Source organism: Chamaea fasciata, unplaced genomic scaffold, assembly GCF_029207755.1.
Source record: "Chamaea fasciata isolate MVZ Bird 193981 ecotype frontalis unplaced genomic scaffold, bChaFas1.0.hap1 SCAF_11, whole genome shotgun sequence".
Taxonomy (NCBI): domain Eukaryota; kingdom Metazoa; phylum Chordata; class Aves; order Passeriformes; family Sylviidae; genus Chamaea; species Chamaea fasciata.
The window spans coordinates 5963888-5986554 of NW_027094096.1; the positions used below are offsets into that span (position 1 = coordinate 5963888).

Consider the following 22667-nt stretch of genomic DNA (forward strand, 5'->3'; position numbering starts at 1 on the left):
GCAGGGCCTGGTCTCCAGGCACTGGAACCCAAGCTCAGGATATTACTCTCTGAGTCAGTGGTGCGGGAAGTGGAGTCAGACTCCAAGGTCTGGGGCCAGTGGAACACCCTGGAACTCCACAGGGGTCCAACTTCCCAGCCCTGCCTGAGCCACCCCCAGGGCCTATGGAATGAGGGAGCCAAGGGAATGGTTGACCTTGAGCAATTAGTAACAGCTCACCTGCAGCAGGCAGAGCAGGGTGTGTTGAGTATTAACCAACAAGAAAGGGCTTAGAGAGGAAAGCTGGTCAGAGCCCCAAATTAAATATATACTATGATTTATTGATGATTATTGGCAAAATCAAAATGAAAATAACTGTTTCAGTTGCCAAACAGACCTCCACTAACCAGGGAGTTAACCAGAACTCGTATTGAGGGTGTCTCCCAGCACAGGCAGCCCCTCCTCACCCTCACAGTGGGATGTTGGCATGTTTCTTCCAAGGACTGGACTGGGATTTACTGGCCAGTACATCGAGGTCATGGCAGATGCGTGTGCGGGTGGTCGAAGGCTGGATGATGTCATCAACAAAGCCTGCAAAAGATTTAAACAAAAGAACCTCAACCTGACCAACCCTGAAGTGTTTGCCTCCCAGCCTTCTGTATCTAGGCTAACCCATAAGTTAGCAAAACCAAAACAATGCTCGGAATAAATTAGTTCATAAGTTATAAATTAACTAAATTTAAAATAGCCCAAGAAGGAAAGATTCCTGAGTAATTTTTTAAATTTTGAATATAACTTGCCTTTCAGAGCACAGTTACTGCTCCAAAACTGGAAGTAAAAATAGTGGAAAAACTTGCTCCTGAGAGTTCTGGAGAACATACCTGAACTGGGCCCTACTCTTTCTTCAGGCCACTGCTTTGCATCTAGGGCTGAATACCAGACTGTCAAAGCACCTGTGCTATAAAGGAAACGGCTGAATTTTGAGACCCTGTCTACCACCTACACAACTGAAATGCACTTTGCAGAGTGGTCCCCACTTTTCACCAGGCTCTCTGCAGCTGAAGACGTGTCCTGTGTCCAGATGTTGTCCACATGCACAGGCTGTGGTTAAGCATCACCTTTCTAACTCAGATACAAGTATATTACCTATGTAACTTACTTGTTAGCAAAAGGTTTACTCAACAGCACAACTTTATCTCCATGCAATGGCAAACCAAATGGGACACAGTGTGGGAGACAACCATACCTCTCATGGCAGCAGGGAAGGGGTTTGCAAACTTCTCCACGTACTCCTCCTCTGCATCCGCCTCCTTTCCCCTGAAGATGATCTGGACAGCGCCCTGGGAACAGAAGGGTCAGTGACAGCGCCTCAGCCCTCTGCCCTGCTCGCCCTCTCCCACCTCACAGCCGTGCCCCCCAGGTGAGGGTTTGGGAGCATCCCTGTGCCAGCAGCACCAGGACACCCCAGGGTGCCGCCATGGCACTGGTGCTGCTGCAGGGCACTGCTGCACCCCAGGGAGAAGGGCTGGACTCACCTTGGCTCCCATCACGGCCACCTCGGCCGTGGGCCAGGCGTAATTCACGTCCCCCCGTAAGTGCTTGGAGCTCATCACGTCGTAGGCGCCCCCGTAGGCCTGTAACACAAACCAGCATCCACTCCAGGGGTGGCCTTGCAGCAGCAACAGCCTGCATTGCTCCTGCAGCCTTTCCTAGTCCAGAGACAAGCAGCTGGGGCTGGATTCTACCTGAAGGAGAGCATGAGCATCTCCACATTGTGGCAGCGATCTCCTAGGACTAGACATCACTTCAACTAGAGCCCCAAAAGAGCAAGGAAGGGGCTGCTGGTGGTAACCAAGCCCATTCTGCAAGGCAGGCAGGGAGGGGTCAGTGTGTATCCAGACCAGCAAGCCTCGACTTGCACCCTGCACATGCACACAAACCAACCAGAGAGTGTGCTTCTGGAATTTCCTGGCCAGGGAATGCAGCACTCAGGCTCTGCAGTGCTCCACTCTGGAACTGGAAATGCTCCAGACAGCAGTGATGAACAGATACTGCAGGACTGCAGAGCAAACTGCAGTGCAGTCCCTGTCAGGGCACTACTGAGCTGTGCAGCAAGGCTGCAAGATTGACAAGAACTGCATGGAAATACTCAGAACAATCAGAGAAGGCAAAGGAACAGAAAGTTCTTTTTTATTTTTGCCACGATAAGCCAAAAGCATATCAGAAAAATGAGCAGGAGGGGCAGAGCAGCAAGGAGAAGGCTAACTAAGGCTGTAAGGTGCTAGCCCCAGAGCTTATGGCATAGGGTGTCGTGTACCTTATGGAGAAAGGAAGGTGAGGTAGAGCACAGCAGAAGTCTGGGGAGGAAAAGAAGCCACATGAGTGTTCATCCTGCAGACACAGCAGAAGACAGATGCAGCCAGTGCTGGGTGTGCAGAGGGAGGCTCAGGAGGCAAGACAGGAGAAAGCAGAATTGCTGCAAACAGATGTTATGTCCTTAGTGAGACAGGCTGGGTGACATGGGAGAAGTACTTTAGTGAAGGCACTCCAGAGAGAAAGCAGGGAGCAGGAAGTGGCAGTTCCAGAGGGGTGCAGAGACAAAAGGCAGGCAGGAACTGAGGCAGTGGTCTGGGAACAGAAGAAGTGGCCTCTTGTAATGTTATACAAAGAAGCGTTACCAAACGGGACAAAACAGAGATGCTACAGTCCTACAAAGTACCACTGGGACAGACAGATAGACTTGGCTTAACTAAAATTGCCACAAGTGGAAAATTCTCCATGGAATTTGCCAGCTTACCTTTCTGGTGATGACAGTGATCTTAGGCACAGTTGCCTCTGCAAAGGCAAACAGCAGCTTGGCACCGTGACGTATAATCCCACCGTACTCCTGAGCCGTGCCTGCAAAGGACAAGGAATTGCTTCACTCCAGGGAATGCACACAACCCCATCATCCATCACCAGCAGCAAACCTGACCACCACCACAGCCATGTTGGCACCCTGGAGAAGATCATGCCGGGCAGTGTTCCCCGCAAGATACTGAGCAACTCAAAATTCAGAGCAGCAGTTGTTTGTATGGAAGGTCACAGAAATAAAGCTAAGCAGGTGGGACCTTCCTGGGAACAAAATACAGGTAGAGCATTTTCCAGACTCCAGATGTGACTGGCAGTAGGAAACAGTCTAGTCACTTCTCCAGAAACCTCATCTTCCAAGCCTCCTCTTATCTAGAACACACAGAAAGCAGCTTGGCTACTCTACCATACTGAGGACCTACCCCAGTTGTCCTTCAAATGCAGCCCAGGATGATGGACCTTAAAAGACAGAGCATGAAATCCACAGCAGGTGCTTCTGCAGAATAATCATAGGCAGCAAACAGGAATGCAAGACATCCATGTGACAGGATGCTCAACACCCTTCTGTCCCAAAGACAGGCTCACCTGACTGGACTTGGAATCAGCAATCCCCAGTAATTTATTTTTAGGACTGTGAATTTCAGACCACTGGATATAACTCTACAATTAACTTTCTAGCAGTTTATTCACCTCCTGACTTTAGCTTTTAACACATAAGATGATCCCAAATACTCTAAGAGGGTTTTCTATGCATTTTTTTAAATGCAAATAAAAAATCTTTTGTGAGATTGAAGAACTTACTTGGTAGTGTATTTGCTGCCTTAACATTACTGTTTCCCCTCAGGTGTAAGTTGAGTGTCTGAAAATTTCTGCCTCCATTTACAAATGTCTGCTCTCAGCTCGAGTTTCATTTCTGGTTCTTGCCTTTCCCTGCAGCCAGTGGGACCTGCCAAGCCCACAGACCCTTCCTGCAGCAAGAATCAGAACAGCCAGGGGGGTTCATCCCCAAGGGGCAGCCTGAGCCCAGCTGGGACACCCAGCCCAGGCCCAGGAGTTGGGGAGCACTCCCAGACCCCATTTCTAGTCACAGCCTGTTTCTAATCCACACCTAGAACAGAGTACCCAGTCACTTACTGTTTCCAGTGTAAGATCATTCAGGTATTTGAAGTATTTACACTGCCAGCCATGACCAATCAACATAACTCTATTCTGGCCACAGATTCAGTTCCAGCCTTGTTCTAAATACGTATTTTTATCCAGTTACAGATTATGAACACTTTAAATGTCATCTCTGTGCACACCTGTGAAAACTGGGGCCTACTCAAGTGTTTGGGTCACTGATGCTGGGGGAGGCTTTGTACACTGCTGTGAGCCAGTGTGACAGGTGCTCGCTCCTGTACTGAACAGGGAGACGGAATGATGAAGCCACCCTCAGAATTTGTTACTTAATCTGCTGTTTCTAATGCTAATGGGCTAATCTTGCCAAATTCCTTAAAACACAACAGGTTTTGGATCATAATCAAACCTCAGATCTCATCTCTTCATGTTTATCTTCTTTTTTTCTTCCATTTATCTGCTTTCAAACCAACATTCTATTGTGCAATATCAAGTCACTACTTTGAGTTAGCTACATGGAAATAGTTCTTGGAATCTGAGCAATTGCTCAAATCTGGATTTCTGGAGTGTCCACTTACACCAAGCCACTGCCTGGTCTGTATCAGAGGAGGCTGAGCCTACACTGGGGAGAAAGGAGAGGAACTCCTGGTTAAAAAGTGCCAACTCCATTGTGTTAAAGCAGGAATTGGAATGCTGAATAGTCACATTCTGATGCTTTGAGAACTGCTCGGGCCTTAAGGTAAACTATGGTTTATACAACAGTGTTAACATTAGATTTGATTGTGTAACATTTATAGTCCTCTCTCAACCTTGTTTTGTAATGGGTCGTTTTAATATTACCTGCTCAGAGGGCCTGTGCTGAAAGCAGGCTCATCACAGCCCTTTCCTCACTGATGAACCTCTAAACACGGGCATTTCCCACCGAGAAGTGTCTTGGGGCATCAAAGAGACGCAGCGGGGGGCATGTACAACCAAATCAATGCCAGTGAAAACACACGGCTCCCCCAGAGCTTCACCCTGTCCCCCCAGTGAGGCTGGAGAAGGGATCTGCTCTGAGGGATCTTGGGGGCTTCAGTGCATGGTAGGGGGTGGGTCAGACCTTGCTCTGGTGAGGTGGCACCTGCCCCTGTACCCCCAGCCCCACAGTGTCCGGCAGCCAGGGCACACCGAGGGCAGCCCCCAGGGTGGCCCGAGAGACTGCAAGTCCCAGCTGGGAGGAGGGATGGGCTCTTCACACCAACACCACCGTGCACCTGAGCTCCAGGGGTAAGGCATACCTGGCAGGAACCCAGGGACATCCACAAACGTGATCAGGGGGATGTTGAAGGCATCACAGAACCGAACAAAGCGGGCTCCTTTCACAGAGGAATTTATGTCTAAGCACCCTGAGGTTAAGAACACAGAAAAAGGTGTTAGCAACTCCAGGGATCTGCAGTAATTCAAGGCAACTCAAAATCACACTATTTTAGTTGTACTGTCTTCTTAAAGGAAAAGCTTATCTGTAGATAATGTGGAGATTATCTGCCATGAAGCTTTCCTGGTTTAGAACTAAGATCACAGAACAAGCTACACTCAAAGGCTCATTCCATTTTTCTGACCCCTGTGTTCAAAGACTTTATATCCCAAAATGTAACAGTTTAATTACATACATGTAATTTAAAATGTTTTTTTCTGCAACTCTCTCTTCACTAGTATTTTTCAGAGCAGTCATATTGAAAGGTTACAGAGTTCTCCATTAAAAAAACACAAACATTAAAGAGTACAATATTATTTTGAGAAAGATCAGGATTTCTGGTAGACACACTGCAAAGTGTTTCTGTTCTGTTTCAGTGCCATTCAGAATTATATTATGCACAACTATATTAAAACAAAACACATTTTGTATCAAAGCCTCTGTCTGAAAAGAGCTGTCAAAATTTAAAATACCAAATGAAGATTAAATTTATATTAAAACCTTCTGTCTAGTATCTTGATGGTCAAATCTTGTAGAGATGAAACGAATGAAACACCATTCCGGGTCATCTGATTTTTCCCAAACAAATAGATACAAGAATTAAAAACAAGGAGTAAACCAGAATGTTCCAACTGGGAAAGGTCACTGCAGACATTACTGAGTAAAGGGGAGAAAGCAAAATCCCTGGACAGTTAAGAAGGGTGATCTTAGCTAGAGCTGCACATTGTACCTTCAGATCCAAACCATGTGAGGTCAAGAGCTCCACACTCGTGTGTCTGAAGGCTTTGCACTGTTCAGCTACAGTGAGATAAAGTCCCCTCACCCTGCAGATGAGTTTTAGGGATTTTACTGCCATGGAAGGAAGTTACTTGCAGGGTGCTGCCAAAGGAGTGGTGATGTTCTCCCCTTCCACCCCCCCACCCCGTGTGCAGCTGCTGCTCCTCTTGGGCTGGATGTAGCACTGATTTAATTACCTAGGGGAAAGATCACCTTGTTGAGCCACTAAAGAAATGGTTTGCAGTTTGTTTCACAGCTCACGGCTGCATTACAGTGAGGTTCAAGACAAAGCAAGTGGTGGAAAAACACAGAATGAGTGGATGAGCACAGAGCACAACAGCTCTGACCTTAGACAGCATGCAGAGAAAGAGACAGAGGCAAGGCACAGTCTCACACTGGACTCTAACCTGAAGCTACTTTGGGCTGGTTGCCCACGATCCCCACGGTCCGTCCGTTCATCCTGGCAAATCCAACCACAATGTTCCTGGCATAGGCCGGCATGATCTCAAAGAATTCCCTCTCATCCACAATCTGCAAAGGGGAGAGGCAGGCAGAGCCCTTATGAGGCCCAAGGTGCATAAATACACAGGCAAACACAAACTCAGTTACCTTAGTATTACAACTTTTAAAACAGTTCAGAACTTGCAGAATTTTGAAGGAAAGAGAGGGAGGGAAACCTTTTGGTCTTTGCAGCCTTCATTGCAAGAATTAACTCGTCCTACAAAAACTACCAAAACTGTCAGTTTGGCATTCCATCAGGGAACACCTTTATGACTGAAGGGAGCCTTTCCTCCTGGCTTAGAACAAAATGCAAGTCATATTAAGAACTTCTTTCTCTCATCTTAATTAGCAGCAGACTTACAGACCGATTTTCAGTGACAAAACAGTACTTCCTGGAGCTCAGAAGCTCCCCATGACACGTCCGATGTAAACTCTCTGGGCAAGCTCAGAGCCCTTTCTCTCTCGGAGCAGCCAGCACAGCCCTGCTGCCCCAGGGTCAGTGCTGGCTGTGCCCCAGGGAATGCAGTGCCCAGCCAAGGGCCAGCCCTGGTGCATGAGGCACGATCAGATCTCACACGTTCCAGGAGATCAGAATTATCCATGGAGCAGTAGCGACACCTACACATGGCTGCCTGGGCTTCCAGCAGGATTCCCCACTTCCATCTGTTTATGGCAGCTGTTCCCGTACACACTGCAGTGTGCCAGTCATTTCATTAGCCTCAGTCTTAAAAAAGTTGTGCAAAATGTAAGCAGTATAAAAGTGGTGTTATTCCTGTCCTTAATACGTTCCAAAATCTGTGGGAGGGCTTGGGGATTTTCTCCTAATTCACCTAATGATTTTTATTACATGCCACCTTGACTTTCATTACACATCCTACTGAAATTCACAGTGGAAGAATCCAGGGATTAAAAATACCCTGAGCTTGCTTTCACCACTAAAATGAGTCTAAATGCCGCCAGTTGCAAACTTTGTCATTTCAAAAAAACAGACATGTATTTTCTTGTACTGTGCATGTAAATAACTGTCTCTTACCATAAACAGAGAAGGGTAAATCTCTGCATTCTGGGTACTTTATTACCTCTATATAGAAGTTCTGGAATCCAAGAAACATCAGGGTGCAGGGAGGGGCCAAGCAACAGAACTCAAGGGAGATTCTGACCCCAGAAAAAAACTGAATTGCAGCATCTTTCATCTGCAGAGTAGTGTATACAGCATAAAATGTCCTGAAAACAAATCTTGGGATTCTGCTAAAATCTCTTTTTCCCCCCTGCCGTTTTTGTTGCCCATTCACAGCTACCTCACAGGTGGAAATAGTCACTTATAAAGACTGAAATAAATAAGTAGCAGTATCTATATATTCAGTGGCATTCTACTGGTTCGTGTCAATTATTTAGGCCCAGAATGTAACATAAGCATCTTTAATCTGGACCGTGTCAGACTTACGGAGTGTATGATATCCAGCATATCATAGGCTTTGGTTGACTCGCTTGGGACAATGGTGTCCAGCTCTGGAACCGGGCGGTCACTGTGGAGAGCAAGGAAGTGTGAGCAACAACAGTTAACGACTAAATGAATAGCACGACCAAAAACTCGAGTAAACATTTCCACCTCTCAGAAACTTTGGAAACCTCCTCAGATAGGGGGATAAGAACCGGTTCTCTTCACTTCGGGCAGCCTGAGCAGCCGCCTCCTGCAGGAGACCCCTCTTCCACAGGCCCGTGTGCTTGGGGAGCGCTGAGCGGCGCGGCCCGGCGGGGCTGCGGGGACACGGCCGGAGGCGGCCGGGCTGCAGGGGGCACTGCCGGCTCGCGGGACACACGGCTCTGGGGACACGGCCGGGCCGCCGGGGACACGGGGCTGCTGGCACGACCGCTCGGCAGGTCAGGGGCGGCAGCAGCAGAGCCCGGGCCCTACAGCCGGCCAGGCAGAGCCCTTCTCCCGAGGCTCCCCGGCACACGCCAGGATCTCAGGAACAGCACGCTCTCCCTGCCCTGGCAACGCTGTCACCCGCGGCTTTGAAAACGCTGAGCTGCAGGAAACCTTTCCATGCTCACTTCCCCGTCCCCAAACAAGCAGAGAGTGGGGAAAACATATCCACACTCTGTGTCTTCCTTTCACTGGCTGTGTTTAACGACTCTTTGCTATTTCTCCACTTACAGTGACACATTTTCACGTGGAGTTTTCCTGTAACAGAGACCCTGCCCTGCCATCAGCAGTGACAAGATCAGTTCCCCAGCTTTGATCACATTACCCTCATTAGGGACACACTTGGCAAGTGGCACCCACTGGGTCTGGGGATTCAGTGCAGGGGGGTCAATTTTTATCAATCACCACTGAGAAGGTTTCAGGGAGTACTATATTTGTGCTATTCCATAAAAATACTGATCTCTGTTTGTCAGAAAAGGTGTTCCTATGGAGTTCTTCCTGAATTAGTATTTTAACAATGCCGTAATTTAGTACATTTTGTATAAGACAACACAGGGCTCTAGACACACAATTTAAAACTGAAGAAAGTGATGTGTGGTTTGACAAAATCAGACAAAAGTTCGAAGTGCAGCCCATGGCTGTCAGTGCTCCCGCAGACACGGGGTGAGGCAGGCACAGCCCCTTGCAGGGAAGGGAAGAGACACGGTTATTTATAGAACAAAGCTGACAGCAACACTTCCAAGTGCTTTTTCCATAAAAATGCAAACATTGCATACAAACACTTCCATAAAATGATATAATGGAGCCTTAATCTGAAGAAGTTAAACTGGTTTTAACATACTACACCCCAAGATAAAAATTATTCTAATCTTTCTTGTCTGTGAAGTAGATACGGATGTGCTCCAAGCTCTGTCCTGCGACTTGTGCTACCCCACAGGAGAGAAGTGGAAAAATTAAATTATTGCTCCCATAAATTCACATTGCTGAAGGAAATTTTTACAGCATTAGAACAGCCACCAGCAAAATGAAGACATTATCCAGGATACCACGTTTGAAAATCTCCTTCAAACGTCCGTACAGACACAGGACATCTGGAGCTTGCTGCTGCACTCACTGGGCTGAAGAGGTGTTTCTTACAGATCTCTCTTAGTGGGACAGAACTGCTGCTCATTGTTAAAGCCTGTGACAGCTGGAGACACCCTCTCCAGGTGGACACTGGTTTTCATTCAATACAGAAGTGAAACTGCATTTGGTAACCAAGAGTTGGCAGTAACCTCCTCCAGAAGTTCCTAGAGACAGGAAAAATCCCACCATGCCATACAGCAAATGCAATACATCAGACACCTCCCAAAGGCAGGGGACATCTCACCAGGGACAACTGGGTATGTCCTTGGAACCCAGGCCACTGACAACAAACACTCACCAACACAAGCTGCAGCAGCCAAGGCTGGCATTTTTCAACACCAGAAAGAACTTGCCTAGCTAGAGGAAAAAAACAAACCAACCAAACAACCCCCAACAGCCCCAGGACTTCACAATGAAAGCACAAATAGGTTACATTTGATTCGCATCATTTGTGTCAATTTTTTTGGTGTGAAAACAATGCAATAAGAAAGCAATTACTCTAGAGGAATGGACTGGGACTGGAGCAGCTGTAAGCACCAAACACATCAATCCCAAGCAAAAGGAATCTATTAATATGTCACTATGTCCAGATGAAATAATACCAATCTGTGCATTAGGACCATAAATGGGAGAACTATTAGAGATGCTGCTATAAAACCGGACAAATTTAACGAATAGATCTGCCTTCACATGTATAAAGGCTACTAATTTGAAGTTCTTAGTGCAAATTGCATTTATTACATCTCATGCCTTGTAAAAGATTAGTTCTTTTTTTCTTAAGGGAGACAAATCTCTTATATTTTAGTAGCTACAACCTAACTGACAGCTTCTCACAAATAAACTGCCTGTTATAAAGTACATTGATTTCAAAAATGGACCATTGCTTCTACAGTAAAATTAAAATACCAAAATCAAGTCTGTAGAGAGCAATTATCCCAGTACAACCTGTTGAATGCTTATAAAGATCACGATAACCTCAAAGATAATCCCCTAACTCAGCAAATAATACAAGAGATTTGCTTTGGTTTTGTCACTATCAAACCAGAGCAGTCGAGAACAGAACCAGACTGGCACAGTTTAATCAACTCCTAAAAATCAACACCTACCTCAGAAAAACTTAGGATTAGTAATTAATTGACCTGTCTGGCCATTCTCTAAAAGAAAATGGCAAATTTATTTTTGAAAAAAGTGAAACATGTATCTCAGGGACCAGCACAGTGATCTGTAAAATCAATCCAAAAGCACCTCCCCAAACAAACTGTTACACAGACACTGAATAGCACAGTGAGGGATGAAGAGAAAATAACCTTCCAGACTCACAGTTTAAAATCATCACACATGAAGAGCCCCAGGACACATCACATACATGTGAGGAGCTGAAAGAACATATTCAGGCACCACTGCCATGCACGAGAGTGCAACAGCCTCTTGAGGGGTCCCTAGGGAAAGGGCTGAGCTTCGAGTGCAACTGGAGCTTGGGTCAAAATACTTTTACTCCACTGACATTCTTTGCCTTCCAGTCCTGCCCAGTGTCCTTTGCTGTCTCTCTGGCTGTCTCTCAGCTCCTGGAAAAATTCCCTGATAAAAGTCCAGACAGTTGCCATTTTCCCCCTCTTGAAATGCTCAAGTCCTTTTTGTATTATGTTTCCAACTCCTCAATGAGTCTGAGACAAGTACGTAACACACAAAGCTTTCTGCCTCCTTGTTGGCTGCCCACCGCCAACCCTTATGAGCAGAACTCGTCCAACAGACACAGCTGACAGAACAGGGCAAGTCCTTCCCACTGCCACTCACTGTGCTATTTCCTACCTCTCTTGCTTGTTCCAAGGGACTGGGCAGCCCACCTGGACAGAGATTGCTTTTCCCCACATTCTGCACACAGCCTGGACAACAGCCCTTTCAGGAAACAGAATTAAACCTAACAGTGAGCACACACATATTGGAACACTTCCCACATTCACACACCAGCATGCAGAATTACCTGCCAAGATCCCAGGCACAGAACCCCCCTGTCTCTGTGCCCCTTAGGCCAGAGAAGCCATGAACTGCAGTGCTCAGAGCCCCAGGCTCAGGCAGGCTCCCTTACCTGGGGTCATGGCACTCGCAGACTGGAGCTGGGTCCCGGTTGCTCAGGGGTAAATAATTAAAGAACTCACGGAGGTTCAGCAGAGCATCGATGTCATTCTCAAAGGCTCTGTGGGCAACTCCTGCACAGACACAGTAAAGCAGCCATGGAAATCCTTGTGCAAGCTTTCCTTTCCTTTATATACCAATAAAGATAGAAACAAGCAACAGCAAGACCCTTTAAACTCGAGCTATTAACAATCAGGAGTCTTAAGCCACCAAATCTGAGCAGCTAAAAATATCTAGAAAACATGTGCTGTATCAGACTTCCTCCAGAACAGGTCTGGATTGGTGACCCCACATTTAAAATAATGTGAAGTGGTTTATCAGCTGGCACAGCCCTAGCTGGACTCCAGACTTCTGGAACTCTGTTCAGGTTACTGTGCTGCACCCAAGTGCTGGACTACAAGTGCTTTTTATAAAAGGGCTGGATCTGGGCAGCATCTGTGTGTGTGGTTTTGGTTCATCATCAGCTCGGTTCACACAGAATTTGAGATCCCACAATCATGTGAGTCTTGAGAAGATTCATGACTCACAGATGTTTTCACAGAGGGGAAAAAAGGGAAGAAAGGGAAGAAGTGCTTCAGCTCACACTGCCACTTGGTTTATAGTTAAGCAGTTCAATCAATCACATTAGTGAGCAAACAAGGGATTGCTGAGAATCTTTCAACCCATGCAAATGTCTGGATAACAAACAAAAAAACCCCACCCCAAGCTGACTTTGCTAAGCCCTGCTGCATGACAGTCTTCCCACTTCTAGCATCTTTTGTGGGTTTGCTACTTTCTCTTCCAAATCCCAGAACTGTCCCACATTCCCACTTTCCCTCCTTTGTGTTCTGTTACTAAACAGGAGCTGCAGGAGAGCGTATGCAGAGTCAGATCCCGTGCTTAGGCAGAGCTTTGTCCCTTAGACTCATCTGCATTGGCCAATGGGCTGTTTAGCCAGAACTCCTCTCATTTACTTTGAGCACAATCAGCACGTTCAGTAAAGCCCCCAGCTCTCACCAGACACTGCAGTGTGTGTCTTTGCACCCCCGAGCTGCTCCTGGGTGACATCTTCATTGGTGACAGACTTCACCACATCGGGCCCAGTGATGAATAGGTAGGATGTGTCCTGGGGGAAGGGGAGAAGCAGAAACAGTGAATGCCAGAGCCAAGCTGCAAAAGCACCTAAGGAACAGCCACAGCCTCCAGAGACTTCCCCCAGAATAGGAACAGAGAGACAAATTTCTTTAAAAGGCTGCCTTGCATCAAAAAGCCACTGAAAATGCAACTGTCCACAAGTTACTTGGGAAAGTTTTTCTCAAGTTTTCATGCAAAATAAAAATCCAAAGCAGGAGATCATCCCTGAAAATCCCCATCCCCATGCGGTCACTTAGTGTGTGATCAATGTCACCAGCAGCAGCTCAGGACCCACCCTTACCTTCACCATGAACGTGAAATCAGTTAAGGCAGGAGAATACACGGCTCCACCAGCACAAGGACCCATGATGAGGGAGATTTGAGGGATGACACCAGAACACAAAACATTTCTCTGAAATAGGAAAAAAAAATCTGGTTTTACCAAAGAAGTGTGTCCTGTCTTCTTCTCTTGATGCAAACTGAACCAAAATAAGTTTGTTATTTCTGTTTTTCTCCTTTCTGTTCCCATACAGTTGATTCCCTATATCATGCAATGACTGCAAAGGAGATAACATGAGCCACCTCAACAGATGCTGCAGGGGCAAAAACTGCAGTGAACCTGGAGTGGGAAGGAGTGGATGTCCCTGACATTTGAATGAGTAGGTACACCATGCTCAGAGGTAGAAGTAAGTTTACTGACCAACTAGGGGAGGCATTTTTTTAAAATCAGGTTTCTGCACTGGCTTCAGTTTTACACAAAGGTGACTGGCTGCCATCCAACATGGATGGTGTGTTGTCCAAAAAACCACTTACACTGCTTGTTGCTCAACGGGGTCACAACAACTTCTGTAACTGCTCCTCCCAGACTGCATCCTCCAAAAACTATCAGCACCTGACTGACCTGACATCCCACCTGCTTTCCTACTGAAAGGACAGTGTTATGTGCACGCAATTTGATGCAAAGTATTTTAGCAGGCATACAAAAGAATGTCATTTCTGTGAAAAAATGGCAGCAGTGTGCCTAGAGGAAAAATTCTTGAATTAACCACAAAAATCCTCTAGGAATATAAAACCAGTGCAATCAACACTGGACATCCCCAACCAGTAAGGTTAACACTGACCTGCACACTTCTTTGAACAGAAAGCTCTCTGGCTTGCATGCCTTCTTTCCCTGCCGCCCCAAAACTCTATTTTATTTTCCCCCCTAACTCCATCTTCACAGAACAGGCACTTCACTCCTTTTGATCTGAGCTTTCCAAGTTTCCTTTCAGTGCACAGTGCTTAATTTACTTTAAGTCCCTCTTTCTCCAGTGGAAATCTTTCACCTTTTACACACCCTATTGAAAATAACTTCTGTGTGGATTGATAACATATCTGTATTTCAGAAGAGACACAGGGAAGCTGATAGTGCATCACAACCAAAAAAACCACTGAACTATGGTGTACCCACCTGTGCCAAACTGATAAATGCTCACAGAAATTATATCCCAATGCAAACAACTGAAAATTGGTGTAAACCAATTTTCAAGTTGCTCAACTCCAAGTAGTTGCTTGGAGTTTGCTTCCAATTAAGCTAATTGCCTGTTCTTTCATTCTCACTACACATTGGATCACAGAGCTTTACAGAGCTCAGCATCACCCTTGTTTAAGACATGGGTACATTGGCTCAAAGTCAAGAAAAGAACCAAGGTCTGAGTTTCACACACTGATTTATCCATTGGCTTAAACAGAACAACAACTTTAACATTTACTTACAAACACACGCTTCCTGTTCTGCCCACCTTTGTGGCTGCCAAGCTCCCTGTCCATCCAGCAGCCTACTCACCAAAAATATGTCTGCATAGCCTGCCAAGGACTCCACTCCCTCCTGGATACGGGCTCCTCCAGAGTCATTCAACCCAATCACGGGTGCTCCAACCATGGCAGCTTGATCCATGATCTAGTGATGAACACAGACTCCTCAGTATTGACCCAGCTAAGCTAAACCCTCCAAAGTATCTGCCATCCCAGCTGTGCATCTCCACACTCAGCACCGGATTTGGATAATGCAGTGTGAGTGACACAGGCACAGGAGAGGGACAAGTTCTCCCTGTTCATGAGGGGCCTCAGCTGCACCTCAAACATTCCCTCACGTATGTCTCATCTACTCTTCAAAGGTTGTTGCAGTGGTGGCTGTGGAATCTCTCTAAACTGTATATTCCAGTGCTTGACTACCCTTCTTAGAACTTCTTTGGGAAGACTAAATTAATTTTTTTCTCCAGAAATTTAAACATTCAATTTGTCTTGATACCCAGCAGCAAGGGAGACCAAAGAGCTACTCTTGGCCTTTACTTTTGTGAACATTCAAGTACCTCAAATCTCCCTTCAGTCTTCATATTCCTCTTCATGTTTCTAGGCTAAGCATCATAAACTCAGTCCCATATCCTGTTTTCTAGGGCTCTGATCATTTTGATTACTTGCCTCAAGATCATACACAATACTACAACAGAGCCCTAAGTAGGAGGACTAAATTCCTTACATTCCTTGCACAAAATATTCCTGATTATTGAATTCCAGTAAAATGTTTGCCATTTTCATAACACTACAGCATTGACACATTATGTTAAGATCTGTTTTAACATCAAGATATGCTTTAGCCCCTAAAAAATTTTTGTGAAACATCAGTGAATCCCCATTTTGAATTTTGAAGGTGCTTTTCCCTGCTCTTTCAATCATCGTTATAAAATTATTTCAGACAATCTTTAACTTGCTTTTGATTGATTTACAATTCCAGTCCCATTTTTCAGAGTACTTGTAGCATCAACCTTGAATTTTATATTGCCTAGAAATACAGAAACCACACTTGGTGCCACTCAAGTCAGTGGTATCTCAGGAGACCCAAAACTCCAGCCTGAACAGGAGCTGGTGGTAACTGCCTCTGTACAGTCCTAGAATTCACTGACATTCTGCTGTTTTCCAGGGACCTATATATGGACTTTCTTTCTCAAGGCTCTTCCAAGTTCTTCTTAAAACACAAATCAAAGACTGAGCCCCAAAACAACTGATGCCGCCAGAGCCTTCCAGCTTTGGAGCCCACCAAGAAAAGCACCAACCAGGAAGGACCCACATTTTTTCAAGTTCTGTGATCAGACCCTGCTGCTTTAGAAATAAGAGGTCAAAGAAAACCCACCAGAAAGCATCCCATCATTCCATTCCTCCCCAGTACAGACACCACAAAGCTCCAGTGTGAAAGGGTAATTCAAGTCCTTCCTGATATCACGACGCGGTAAAACCAAATAGTTGTTATCAAGCCCAAAGTCTTCATGTTTGCTAGTTTTATACCCACACACTCCTGAGGAGCCTGTGCCAAAGAGTGGTTATTTCCACAGCATAAAAGGCCTTGTGCACCAAAAATCTTGTTTCTGATTCCATGGCAAGAAAATTCAGGAAGATTTCCCAGTTCACACCACTCAACACTCATGCATTCTTGTCTCCCCAGTCCTGGGATTCAACAACTCTTTTAGCAAGAGAAGCAGACAAACAGGAATAAATAGCCACAAGTGTCTGATAAGAGAAACTCTCAGGGTTAAAGTGACCTCCAAGTTGTAAAACTGTTTATCTTCAGGCTATTTACTTGTTACATTTGCTTTTTTTTAATATTACACACTTTCACAGCACACTGTTTAGAGGAAAAAGTTTCTCTGAATTCATTCCTCATTTCTCCTGTGCACAATGAGTAGTTTATTTGTATTTGTACTTGGCAAATCTCTCATGCTTTGCAGTAAAGTAGAAGACATACATTACCTGGAAAAGTTCACTCACACAAAAAGTTTCCAGAGGCACCACTCTGAGGCCTGGCACACGCCAGAGCCCACTAAAGTCTCTCACCAAACATTTTCTCCAAAGTCATTGTCACAGCAGACTGAAAAAAGGACCCTGACAATTTTTTTGGTTTTCTCCTGTGCCACATTACCTTGCAGATCTTCTGGGCATGAGCTCCAGATAAACTGCCTCCAAATACAGTAAAATCCTGAAGGTAAAGCAAATTTTCAGATTAGGGAAAGCATAATTTCAGGAAAATGTTGTCAATTATTGCCAGTAAATAATACAATCCTACAGTGTTCTGTATTTGGTATTATGCTTCAAAACAACTGACTCCCTCAGTGCAGCCTGCAGATCATCCCAGCTGGATCCAAGCCACCTTTGCAAGGAGGAAATACAAACCTGGACACCCATCACCATCCTAGACCCAGGAGTTATGTCCAAGAGTTGTGATTCTTCCTGGGGTGCTGTAGGGACTGTGTCAGCCAAATGGCTTAAGCAGAAAGATCTCTAACAGGCCCTGGGACTGATCCAGAAGAAAAAGAGGATATTGACACCTACTGGCAAAAACAGAGCCCAGAGCCAGCTCCTGGGGAGTTTCTCTGCTGCATTCCCACTGAGTCTTACTCCCAGAGAAGCCCCAAAAGCTGTGTGCACAGAGACAGCATGGCTCTGACTAACAGTTGAACCACAAAGGTTCAACTCATCTCAGGAGGCAGCTCAACTTGGAGGGAAAAAGGTCTTAAACATAAAAAGGAAGGGGTGTCTCATGAAGGGGCACTCATAAATTCTACTAATACAAAAACTGCCCCCTATTTGTGTTCTAAAATGAAGGTTTGTGTTTGGCTCCTCTCCACATGTTCAGGCCCATGTAACAGTGCCTCTCCTTGGAAGGAGCACACACCCAGGACAAAAAAGGCAGAGTGTGTGCCTCACTCCAAGGTAACACAGCAACAGCTGCTTTGGCCATGAGAGCAAACGGAACAAAGGCTACTTTGTGGCCCAGAACAGAGCAGCACTGACTAATGAACTGAAAGAAAGCCTTTCTTTCACAGTGAGTGACCAAGATAACTCTCTGCCTAAGATGCTTCCTCTGAAATACTTTTATTTTAATATGAAAAATATATGTTAACATTGAAAGTATATTTTATCTATTTATATGCTTTTTTGCTTCTTCTTGCCTGAGGGTGCCCTGCTTCCTCCCACAGGTACATTGCTACATGGGCACACTGAACTATTGTGAACTTACTTCAAAGGGTAAGTTCCCACTATTTAAAACTTTACCTGACTGAAAACATAAGCCAGTCTCCCATTGATCCGTCCATGGCCAGTCACCACGCTGTCACCAGGATACTGCATTAAAAACAGATAAAGTAATTGAAAATAACAGATAAATCAAAGCAACAATGGCATCCACCAGAATTTCCACTAATTCCTACTAAGACAAAGCAAAGACTGATTTCCTGGGAGGTCTCATCTTCCATGTTTGCACTAGGGGCTCCACAAAGATTTTTCCCAGCCCTGAAAAGGAAAACTAGAGGTAATAACACATTTGTTATATATTAGGGTAAAGACCAGTGAACTTAGCAGTTTCCCTTCAAATTTAGCACAACTGGAGTTAAGGCAAATCATGTCCTCAGAGACAGGATGTACCTTTTATCAGGACTAGCTGATGTTTTTGAAAAAATGGACATGGTGCACAAACCTCTGAGGTGTTGATACAGGATAAAAAACAACCCTGAACAGTTACAAAATTACAATTACAAACAACTCAAATGCTTGAACTTGACCTGTCCCATTCTGCACCCTGTTAATAAGGGAAGAAAGAACTGGCCAAGGAAATGGAGCCTGTGAGCCTTAAAATGTGCTTCGTCTATATTGTATCACTTTCTAGAAAGGAAAATACATACAAACCTTTCAAGACAACAGTAGGAAAGGAACTTTACTGGGCTGTCAGTAAAAAAGGGAATTTTAGGCACTGGAGTGCTTTTTCTTGTTTGGTATTAAAAAAAGGGGGAAAAAAAAGGAAAGAAAAAAGGGAAGTGTGTGGTGCAGGGCCCACTCTAAGGGCCATTTATGCCCAGGTGCTCTGTTGTGAGGAAGGTCACACCTGTCTGGTGCCTTTTCTCAGGCTGCACACACAGCACTGCTCTCAGCCCCTGGCACACAGAACAGCAGCACACACCTGTGCTTCAGCCACTGCCACATGCAGGCGACTCCCAAAAGCCCCAGCAGTGCACAGAGTTGCCTCGATGTGAGCACAAGTCCTACCCTACCCTCAGAAAGTTCCAGGGACTCTGAGAAATTCAATGCTGAACTAATATTCCAGCTCAGTGGCCACAGTTAGGTCATCTGTTGTGAAACTGTGCTCTGTAAACACAATCTGCAGCTCACTGAAGGGTGACTTCTGAAGGACAAAGAGAAAAATTAACCCTCTTGTCCCACTCAGGACTCCTATTTTCAGAAACAGCAATTTGTTATCAACAGTGTGGGATGCAGCATAGAGTAACTCAGTGAGAGGCAACACAGCAGTGATTTGAGTTTGCTGGGGAACAGAGTAAAAAAGATAGAGGAAAAAATATTATTGCTCTGCTACTCCCTGGGAGGGGAGGTTGTCTAACACAACATCCAATGTCACCACCCTCCTGTCTGACACAACAAACAAATCCCTCACCTCTGCCGTTCCCAGTGCCCCTGCTGGAACCCTGCAGTCCCCTCCCTGCTCCATGGGCTGCAATCCTCCAACCTGAAGGACTGAAACCCAATGAACTGGTTTAAGTTCTGCACAAACAGAAGTTGCAGTCGCTGTGTGCAGCACACAGCACACACAGAGCAGCTCCTCACCCAACACTACAATCCACAGCAAACAGCCTTTGGCTACAGGAAGATTCACAGTGAACAGGCGCATCAGCACCAGCCACTGACATCCCAGCAGCTCACTGGTCCCTTCTACCAAACAACTACAGAACACTTTTGCCAGGTAGCACATTATCAGGCATCAACATTATGGCAACACTTTGGGGAGCCAGGGATTTTCCCTGTGTGTGTGGAACTCCCTGTACCATGCTGGTTTAGGATACAGGGCCAGATATCCAGAAAGTGCCTTGGAAAGAAGGATGCAACTGGCCAACAGAGCAGCACAAATGCTGGGACTTCCAAACATCCAGATCATATTGTAAGGCCCTAAAGGATTTTATGACTGTAGTTTGGCAGGCAAAAATATGGATCTGAGTTGTTTCATCCAATAACTCTAATCCTACCTGTAGGGAAGCAGAAGCATCTACCCTGATTTGTTCCTTATATCTGATGTGACTGACAAAATTGCACCAACAAAGCTCTGCAGCCTCCTCTACTGTTTAAAATGCAAATCTAAGACAATTCCCAGGAAGGTATTTGAACCAAACAGGTGACCTTATAAAAAAGGTATCAAGTTTAGACAACAGAAAACTTCGTAAGCTGTTAAATGGAAACTGAGAGTAATTAGAGCAAATTTAGAGCAAAACAAAATTATACATACAAAGAAAACAAATAGTTGAAATCACATGTGAGCAGAAGAGCCCATTTTCAAACTGTGGGCTGGCTGCACAGCAGAGGACGCTGAAACAAGTTATATGAAATAAAACTACCTTATTCTTACTAGAGTCCATCCCAAAGTCAGTACATCTGTGTTCCACAAACATGTCATATTCATCAAAACTGTCAGGGTCCAGCAGCAGCAGAACTCGTTCCCTTGCTGTCAGCTTTCCCTGGAACAGAGCAAGCAACAATTAACAGAGCCATCAGGTGGTTCTGGCTGTTTGCTGACCCCAGCAGATGCAGTTTAATCAAGAAAAACCTCACTTCATCTGCAACCCTGGGTCCATTAAGCAACTGCAGGCCCCCAAAACTGGAAACAGCCTGTGCAGTTATTACCCTCCTCAAAAACAAACATAATGCAAGCCAGACTCTGAAAAGCAGGCTGACTGTTGGAGAAGCACTACCACAGGAGAAAGGAAACAGTCTTCAACAGGATATAAATGCATCATAGCTACTTTTGCCTACACATTTAAATGCTGCTATAAAGGCCTTTTTTCTATTCTTAACCAGGAAGCCCTTCCACAGCTAGACCAGTCCTCCCCAACAGCTCAGGGTTCAATTCACCACGCTCAAATATTATTTGACTGCAGTAAATAAGAGGGAAGAGGAAGTGTGACAGCCTGCAGAGATCTTCTGACAAAATCCTTCTGTTCTTTTTCCAGCTGGACACTGTTATGGGCAGAAGTAGGGTAAGGGCCAAGAACAGAATCAACTGACCAGATATACATGTCCCTTGCTCAGTGTTATGTAGTCAAAAATGACTGCAAAGTTCTTTGTATCTTAACCTACCAAACAAACTTGTTATTTCCAACCATGGTAAGCATCTCTCTGCAAAGGGCAGGGCACCAGGGCTGTCTCCTTTAGGGCATGATGTGACCCTGCATCAACATGACATTGTAACACAGCTCAGCTTCTACAGAACATCTGACCAGCAGGCCAAAAAGCTCATGAAAAGCAGCAAATGCAGGAAAGCTTAAGGGAAGCCATAGTTTTAGTTTATATACAACATAAGCTGTTTGAGGCCCTAGACATGCAGGAGTGCTTGTATATTGGTGTGTCAGAGTCCTGAATGTAACTCAGAGACTGAACTCTCTTCAGGTGTTGTATAAGTGGGGAGGGACGCTGCTGGCAGGCAGACTGGTCACTGAGGGAGCCTTCAAGGGAATCGCCATTCCCACCTCCTGGATGCCTACAAGCCACCGTGGTACCACCAGGGCCTTGCACCACACTGAAAAGGTGTCCTGGCAAGAAGCAATAAACAGAGACAGGAAACCTCTGCTGTCACCCCCATCAGCACTGCCCGCATTCTGAACGACAGAGGCAGGAAACTAAATACCCACCTGCTGTCATCCCCCCCACCGGTCTTCCCCTCTGCCTTATTTCCACTCTTCTAACTCTCTGCTCTCAGCTCAGAGATCAGCTTCAATTCGCAACAGCGGTGTGAAGATGAAGCTGATGCTAAGAAGCGTTAAGCAACCTAGAACTGATTTACCATCACATTGACAGGCAGAAGATGCAACTTCTGTCTACATTACCTCTCATACATATTACAGCCAACCTCGGTGAGCACTCTGAGGTAAAGGAATTAGTAAAGCAATTGTTCTTTCTTCTACCCAGAGTAACAGGCAACGCAGTCTTTAGCGCAGCTTGAGGAAAGCTCCCCGCAAAGGGGCATCTGCGGGCGCCACGCGAAGCCGCGAGTCCCCAGGGCCGAGAGGAGCCCCGCGGTGCACGGCCCGCCCTCCCCGGCCAGCGTGCGCCCGGCGGCAGCGGGACGGGGCTTTGTCCCCGCCGGCCACCCGCGCTGGGCTCACCCGCTTGTGCTGGGCGTCGATGCGGGCCTGGCCGCCGCCGAGCAGCGCGGCGCGGCGCTTCTCCTCGATGCGCTGGGGCACGGGGGCCGGGCGGGCCCCCGAGGCGGCGCGGCCCCGGCACAGCCCCGCCGCCCGCCGCAGTACCCGCACGGCCGCCATGTCCCGGCGCTGCGCCTGCGCGCCCGCCCCGGGCCCGGCCCCGGCCCCGCTGCGCCGCCCGGGTGTCCCGGCTACGGCGGGGCGCTGCGGGACACACGGCTCCGGGACACACGGCTCCGGGACACACGGCTCCGGGACACACGGCTCCGGGACACACGGCTCCGGGACGCCCGGGCAGGGCCGCTGCCTGAGCACAGCCCTCCGCGGCCGGGTTGTTCATCGCTGTTGTCTTTGCGCAGAGACCAGCAGGAAAATGCATCGGCTTTTCCCCCTTTGCTGCATGGCTGAGAGATTTGTGGCGTTTCAGAAGTGGGGAAGGCAAGCAGAGGTGTCAGCTCGTAAG

General features: G+C 46.4%; 1 protein-coding gene across 2 annotated transcripts; it reads right to left on the reverse strand.

The window, feature by feature from the left end:
* Nucleotides 1-299: 299 nt before the first annotated feature.
* PCCB (propionyl-CoA carboxylase subunit beta) lies at nt 300-22343 on the reverse strand. Of its 2 annotated transcripts, XM_066194138.1 has the most exons (15): nt 22166-22343; nt 20402-20521; nt 18060-18128; nt 16927-16983; nt 14800-14913; nt 13276-13386; nt 12858-12966; nt 11815-11935; nt 8121-8202; nt 6583-6706; nt 5223-5330; nt 2777-2877; nt 1515-1613; nt 1226-1319; nt 300-570 (listed from the first exon to the last, which is right to left on the reverse strand). In XM_066194138.1, exons 1-15 carry the CDS (start codon nt 22322-22324, stop codon nt 449-451), a joined length of 1590 nt encoding a protein of 529 aa, XP_066050235.1. In that variant the 5' UTR covers nt 22325-22343; the 3' UTR covers nt 300-448. The 2 variants fall into 2 exon arrangements, with proteins under 2 accessions (XP_066050235.1, XP_066050236.1); XM_066194139.1 differs by lacking the exon at nt 14800-14913.
* Between the last annotated feature and the right edge of the window lie 324 nt (nt 22344-22667).